The sequence below is a fragment of the Rhinopithecus bieti genome, unplaced genomic scaffold (assembly GCF_001698545.2).
Source record: "Rhinopithecus bieti isolate Rb0 unplaced genomic scaffold, ASM169854v2 scaffold_1469, whole genome shotgun sequence".
NCBI classification, from domain to species: Eukaryota; Metazoa; Chordata; class Mammalia; order Primates; family Cercopithecidae; genus Rhinopithecus; species Rhinopithecus bieti.
The window spans coordinates 37,470-45,401 of record NW_016803358.1 but is presented as its reverse complement, the minus strand read 5'-3'; the positions used below and the strand labels follow the sequence as shown (position 1 = coordinate 45,401).

The window sequence follows — 7,932 nt, the reverse complement described above, 5'->3', positions numbered from 1 at the left end:
AAAAAAAAAAAAAAACTCAGGCCACAATGCATTTCTGTGAAAATTAATTTAGTAGTTCATGACTAGGTGGGCCCCAAACTAGGAGAAAACAAGTGAGGCCTCAGGGGCAAAATTTGAGGGGGTACCCAAAACTCCAGTACTCAAATGATATTTAATGTAATGTTTTAAAATATCAAATTATTAATATGAAAAATCCATGGTGAACAAAACATTAAATAAAAAATAAAACAGGATCTGACCCTGTACTTGTGTGACTCACTTGCCTCACCCTATTTGCTTCTCCTTGCCTCACCCTATTTACTTCACCTTGTCTCACCCTATTTTCTTTTTGCATTAGTTTCCTCATCTGTAAATTGAGATAGAACAGTATCTTAATTGTTATTAGGTAATTCACTTAATTTAATTCAAACAAGGACAATTTTGATAGTGGCAAGTGGCACTGACAGACATTACAACTCTGTAATGTTGACGATTGCAAAGTAAAAAAAGTTTTATCAAACAATAAAACATAGTTAAAATGGTTTTATATCATACAAAAAATGACAAAATCACTCAATTATGAGCATTCAGATGCTCAACAGCAAGACTGCTCAGTCTTTCTTTCCTTTTTGTTTTATGTTTATGGAACCTGTGATTTTCCATCTTTTCCACTGACCCTACGAAGTGGTAGCCTGGTGGCTTCATGGATTTTGCATGCCATGCCGTAGAACAAAGCTGGTATCCCAAGTGACCAGTAGGGGCAGCAGTGACCCATCACTGATAGAGACCTGTCCCCAGCCTCTGGTGTCCAGTTGCACTTCATTTTATAAGCAAGCTCCCCGCCAGCTATCCTGGAAAGGGAGTGTTAGTTATGCCACTGCATCTGGGACACATCAAGAAAAGATGCCTGGATAGTAGTGATTATTATTAGTATTATTTTTTAGATTTCACCATGTGTTAAAGTGAGAACTTGTTCAGGGCACATGCATATCCCTATACTGGAGGATCACACTATGACAGAATCCAGGTCTATAAAGTGGAGTTCAACCAAACCCGTTTCCATTTATTTTAATGCAACTATTAATGGAAAACATTTTGTTTAAAATGAGTAATCCAGGACAAATTCTAAATCACACAAGGTATTGGAAAAATAGGCCTAAATCAAGACTTCTCCAGGCAAACTGGGCTGTATGATTGCATTACTCACACAGTTGTAGTGGTGATTAAATGAATTACTATATGTAAAGAATGTAGAAGAGTACCTGGCATATAGTAAACCCTCAATAAATGTTAGTTCTTGTTATTTTTTTTTTCCTAACCATGGTTCAGATTTTTTTAAAACCTGAAAATGCTGCCTTTCCTAAGGGACAAATAATTGGAAATATCTCTTGCCTATTTTTTCAAAATTCAATCATCAGTGATAATTAGGAACCTTGACTGTAAAGGTCAAGCGTGATTTGATTTACTCTTCAACACCCCCCAAGACTTAACTTTGGTAATAAAACATCGTGTTCTGAATAGCCATTTTGAGATACACAAACTTAAGAACATCTCCATGTCAAACATGCAAACTTGCATTTCTCAATAAACATAGCAGAGATTGTAACTGCCAACTGGCATCTCTAAGACATCTTTTAACCTAAGGTATCCCTTTTGCTCCCCACTGCAATGCCCAAACCATATCTTTTTCCTCCTTCCTCAAACCCAGCTCCTTTGGCGTCTCTGAAGTTCAGGTGATTAGACTTCACTACTGATTTTCCTTATCACCGCCGTTATCTATCTGTGCTGTTATCCTTTATTGGTTGCACTCCTTTATTAGTTGATGACTTTAGCATCCATTTCCCTGTCAACCCAACACTCATACTAATGTCGTCTTTTCTGGGGGGGTCTTCAATATTCATATGGATAATAGACCCCATCCTCAGCCTTCCAATTCCTGGACTGCCTTGCTGTCAATACTTTTTTCTCAACCCAACCTTAGTTACATATGCTTATTTATGATCATAGCCTTATCTTTGTCTTTACTTCCTGTGAAGTCTTAATTTTTGAATCTCTCTCTTTCTCTCTCTTGAATACAGTGTCTCTTCCATGTTCTCCCCTCTCTATCCACCTCAGAATTTCTGGTTCATCACTGCAACTACTGCCATGCAACCTCCCTTAACTTCACTTCCATCCCTCCCTCCCTCCCACTTTCCCTCCCTTCCTTCTCCTTTGTTTCTTTCTTCCTTCCTTCTTCCCTTCTACATTCTCTTCTTTCAACTCCTCTATCATCTTCTCTTTGTCTTCCACTCACTTTCCTGCTCACTTGGCAAAACTTCAATTGTAGTTAAACCCAAGTACCTGTTATCTCAGTACCTGAATCTGATCCTGGAAGCTTGCTGGGGGAAAACACATACCTCCTGATTGTTCACACTTTAAAGTCATAACCACAATTCTCATATGGGCACTCCCATTGCCTCTGCCTCAGCACTCTGCCCCATCACTCTTCTTGGAGCAATGGCTTTTTTACCCTCCCAAACTACTATTTAATACTTGATCCTTCTTCCTCAAACCTATATTTCTTCTTTCCACCATACTCTTAGCTGATAGCTAGCCTCAGAATTCATGCACATAATAGGAGCTATTAGTTAGGAGCTGCTACATCCTGCCATCATTGGACATATCAATTGACTAGCAACCATAGTCATTCTCCCATTTTGTTTGTACAATGGTGAAGCACACAGACTCTGGGAACACAGTATCTCACTTCAGACCCACTACGCCACTTCTTGGCTCATGAGAATGAGCAAGCTATTTAACCTATTTGTGCTTTAGTATCTTCATCTATGAACTGGCAATAATTTAAGTCATTACTACAATTGATGAAATAATTGTCTCCATGTAATGCCAACCCTGACCCTTTGCTTTGAATTTTTTCTCACCTTCTCAAGACATTTGTCCTTGAAATTATGCCCTCCTTTCACTGCAGTGTGAATACCTCCCTTTTCATGAGACTTTCCTTTGTCAAACGCATTCTTTTATCTTACATTTTGGAAAAAAATATCCCCCCATGAGCACACATTTTATTCTATACCATCTTCTATGTTCCCCTGCACAGTAAAGGCAATTGCAAGTGATATCTAAGGTTTGCCACCATTTCCTTTGTTCCTTTTTCTGCCCAATCCACTCTAGACAGGCTTTCTAAATGATGGAATGCTCCATTCTCAGAACTTTTTTTGTTTCTATTATCTCAATGTGTAACCTCACTTAGTTTTGTGGATTTAAAACAGTATCTGTTTGCTGGTCACTGCCAAATATACATTTCCAGATGTTATCCCTTTCTTGAGCATATATTTCTATCTAATTACTTGCTAACTCTACTGAGATGTCTCATGGGCATCTGAATTTAAGAGCATAAAAATATGACTCGAGTTCCACTCCAAATCTGCACTTGTCACAATAGTCCCCATCTTAATAAATGGTAACACTACCTACCCAGTTGCTTAAGCCAAAAATCTGTGAATCATATTCAATTCATTTTCTCACCTCTTCACATAAAATGCATCAGCATGACCTATTGGTTTTACCTCCAAAGCATAACCACTAGAATGTAAGTTTCATCAAAAGGTTGCATTTTTTTTTTCTGTCCTGTGAAGCAATGTATTCTGAGGATTTACACAGTGCCTGGCACATAGTAAGAAGTAAATAAATTTTTGTGGAACAAATGAAAGATTCCTGAACCTAACCACTTTCCTTCATTCTTATGACCAATACCATAATCTAAGCCATCAACATCTCCACCTATAGTTCTACAATAGCCTCCTAACTTATCTGCTGCTACTCTTGACACCACAACTATCCACTCAATAGCCTATTTGCTATATTGAAACTAACTAGTGGATTCCAATCACTTAGGATAAAATAAAGTCCTTTATACTGGCCTGCAAATAAATCTTGAAATTACCTATTCTTCAACCTCATTTTCTACTTTTTTGTCCCTCTCATTCTCTACTATATTCACAGCTTTCCATGTTTAAGCATAGTAGGTGCTCAATAAACATTTGTTGAATGAATAATTTGAATAAATACATATATTTAACCTGTGAGTAGTCTAATCATGACAGGAAGTGAGATTGTGCAGAAATTTGTTTTACCCCGTCTCTCTCCCTTTGAGAGCTAAATTCTCAACCAATCTATACTTGCTTTTTCCGTATCCTCACCTACATTAAACTACTGCAATCTGGTTTCTTCCCAAATGCTGAGTTGAAAATATTCATGACAAGATAATCAGTAAACTCAATGGACCATTCTTCTATTTTTGCTCTTTGTGTTTTTTTCACTCCTACACTTTTTGGATTTAATTTATTATAAGAATTTCTTATTCTTCATTCTATCTCTATGAAATAGATTCTTAGATAATCAATTTTCAGCTTTCTATCTTTATAAAATATGCATTTGAAGTATACATTTTTCACTAAGCATGGCTTTAGCTCAGTTCATATATTTTGATATGTACAATTCATCTTTCAATTCAAAATATTTTCTAACTTCCAATGTGAATTCTTTTTGACTCCTGAATTATTTCAGAAGTATTTGGCTATTTCTCAATTTATAGAGATGTTCTAGTTATCCTTGTATCATTGATTTTTAGCCTAATTCTATTTAATCAGATAATATGATTTCAGTGATTTGATATTTGTTATGAAGTGCGTTATGGTCCAACTCATGGTAAATGTACCAAAATGTTTCTTCTGACTTGAAAAGTATGTGTTTACTGCATTTGAGGGTGTAGTTTGTTAATTATGTTGTTAAATATTTTATATCCTTACTGATCTTTTTGTCTGCTTTTTTTCTGTCAGTTGCTGAGAGGTATGTTAAAATTCCTCACTATGAGTGTGAGTTTGTCTATTTCTTCTTTATATTTGTCAATTTCAACTTGGTGTATTCTGAGGCCATGTTATTCATTGTATACATATCTATAGTAATCACATCCCCCTATTGAAGTGATCCTTTTAATTATGAAATATCTCTATTTCTAATAATAATTTTGGTCTTAAAGTCTACTTTATCTAATATTAATGGAGCTAAACTGGCTTTATTTGGTTAGCATTAGCATGATATATCTTTATCCATAGTTACTTTGAAGCTTTTTGTGTCTTTATATTATAGGTGTGCCTATTGGAGGCAGACTAGAGTTGAGTTTTATTTTTTAATTTAATCTGAAAGTGTTTGTCTTTTAATAGAGGTATTTATTCTATTTTCCTTTACTGTATTTTCAATATATTTGGGTTTAATCTACCACTTCTCTATTTGCTTTCTCTTTATCTGTCTTGTTCTGCATTCCCTCTTTCTTTTAGATTGATTTTGTCTTTTTATTATTCCATATCCACCCCCACTTGTTTGCTAGTTATACTTTTTTAAAAATTAGTCTTTAATATCTGTTATTATGTAATGCCAGACATTGCTAATTGATGACAGATCTCATTCCCACAGAGCCCAGGTACAGTCTAAGAATCCCTCACACAGTAATTAAAAAATTCCCTAACAATTATTTAGAATTGTGAAGCAAAATGAAACCCATTTTCCATCTCTGGTCTAGGAGAGCATGCAGTCAGTAAGCCAGGATAGTGTTTCTTAAATTTATCCCATCATAAGAATCACCTAGAGTGCTTATTAAGAGTACAGATTCTTGTATTCCACCCAACTTTATAAATCAACATCTGAAAGGAATTTTACTGAGAATTAGTATGTTTCAGAGGGGTCCTAGGTGAGTCTTATTACGATAAGGTGAGTTTGGGAAACCTGAGCAGTATTACCATATGTAAAAGAAGTTGTTGAAGGACTTAAACCATCCACTGAGGCGGTTGCAGCATGAGTTCTATACTGTTTTGTGTTGAAATACCATCATAATGTAAGAATATTTTCTGGGTGGCACAAGTGATCCTGAACTTTTGCTGCTGTGTGCTGGACTTCTGTGAATGTGATTAAAGAAATGATAGCACCAACAAGGAGGCAGTGAGGAGAAAATTGAGAAAGGCACAACATTAAAAGGTAATGTACAGCAAAGAGTATATTTGTGCTTGTTTACTTGTTTTCCTTATCTATGGCAGGACAAAATGTTCCTGAGAGGTAGCGAAGAGTGATACAGGGCAGCTAACAGGACAGATTTATCTCTTTCAGCACAGAGTATGTGCAGGAGACCTTTTAGTGGATGCAGTCAGAACTCAGTGAGCTCATACCCACATAAACTCCTCAATATAAGCAATGTCTCACAACAGATATTCAGCTTTACATCTACGTATTTGCAGCATTAATAGTGACTGTGGAATATTTTTGTTTTCATTCCAACGGAGTAGCATATAACTATTACTTCACCAGCAGGATTAATTTATCAAATATTTTTTGGAACAGATTTTGAAAAATCTCTCTCTCTACTGTACATAAAATGTTAACTTTAGTTCTCAAGCAGTATTGTTACAGGAGGTAACATTCTCCATATCAAGGGGTATGTTTCTCTCCCAGAGTTTGAAATGGAAAACAGGTGCAAGCCTTTTGATAGCCTCTACAAGATTGGTTTATAAAGCAGAACAGTGTTTTCCAAGCACGTCTGCACACCAGAATTGCCTGGGGAGCTGCAGAAATACCGAGGCTGGTGCCCCTCCTAACATTGAGATTTAATTGGTGTAAGGTTGTGTCTAAGGCTTGGGATTTTTAAAATATCCCCAGGCAATTCTAATATGCAGGCAAGTTTGGGAACCACAGGACTGGAGATCTTGAGCTATGCATTTCAAACCTCAAGTCTCTGGACAGTGTAAAGCTTAGGATTCTGCACTAAAGTTTAAGTTGAGATCATGAGATCAGTCTCACTAGATTTATCATGTTGCAATCTACATGGGTACGGCATAATTTACATAAAGCCAGAGCAATTGATGAAAAACACTCAATCAGATCAGTGATGTACACACACACACACACACACACACAGAGTCAATATTTAGAAGAACCAGGATTTTAAAGTAACTTGGTCAAATTGAGTATATATCCCCAATTAGAGTTGCTAGATAAATACAGGGAGCCCAGTTACATCCGAATTTCAGATAAACAATTTTTAGTATAAGTATGTCCCATGCAATATTTGGTATGTGCTTATACTAAAATTGTTTGTTGTTATCTGAAATTCCAGTTTAACTCCATGACATGTATTTTATTTGCTGAATCTGACAGTCCTCCCCAATTTTAAAGGCCTAAGCTGAACACTAAGTCAGTGTAGTAGGATAAATCAGAACAAAAATTAACCTTGGCTTCTTGCTTATTGTGTGCTCTTCTGTTTTCTGAATTACATTGCCTGGCTAACCAACTCAAGCTCTACATTGTCTGAACTGAAGGTATGGCAATCATACCTTATTCTGCCTCTTCTGTCTTCTTCGGAGGCGCAGGAACTCCTTGTGTTGCCTGGAGACAAAGTTCACCGCTGCATATTCCAGTAAGGCAGCAAACACAAACAGAAGGCACACCGCCATCCAGATGTCAATCGCTTTTACATAGGAGACCTGAGAGAGAGANAGAGAGAGAGAGAGAGAGAGAGAGAGAGACTATGAAAGCTTGCCAGGAAACCAGATTCTTAATGGTGTGAGCAGCAAAATAACCTAATTTCCTTGGTCAAGGATTTTCCAGCGTTTTCTTAAGAAAGTGCTTAAGCCATTGATTCTACTTTGAAGATTCTGGGCAGAGCACTGAAAGTCACATGCCCCCAAACCAGTAGCTTTATTCCTGAGACCGGGTCCAAAGATGACTTCAAGAATTTCCTTAATGACAGTAGATTTTAAGTGTTCTCACTACAAATAAATATGTGAAATAATGCGTATGTTAATTAGCTCAATTTAGACACTCCATGATGTGTACATATATTGAAACATGTTGTACACCATAAATATATACAATTTTTACTTGTCAATTAAAAATAATTATTCTTGT

The 7,932-nt window shown here is 36.4% G+C and overlaps 1 protein-coding gene across 1 annotated transcript in view; it reads right to left on the bottom strand.

Annotated features, from left to right (window-relative positions):
* Positions 1–7,514, bottom strand: part of LOC108534111 (glycine receptor subunit alpha-2) — a 53,983-nt gene extending 46,469 nt beyond the window's left edge. Inside the window, exon 1 of the mRNA XM_017879254.1 lies at positions 7,359–7,514. Within this exon, the coding sequence (XP_017734743.1) occupies positions 7,359–7,478 (120 nt within the window). The 5' untranslated portion in view covers positions 7,479–7,514. The remainder of the gene's footprint in view (positions 1–7,358) is intronic.
* Positions 7,515–7,932: the final 418 nt, after the last annotated feature.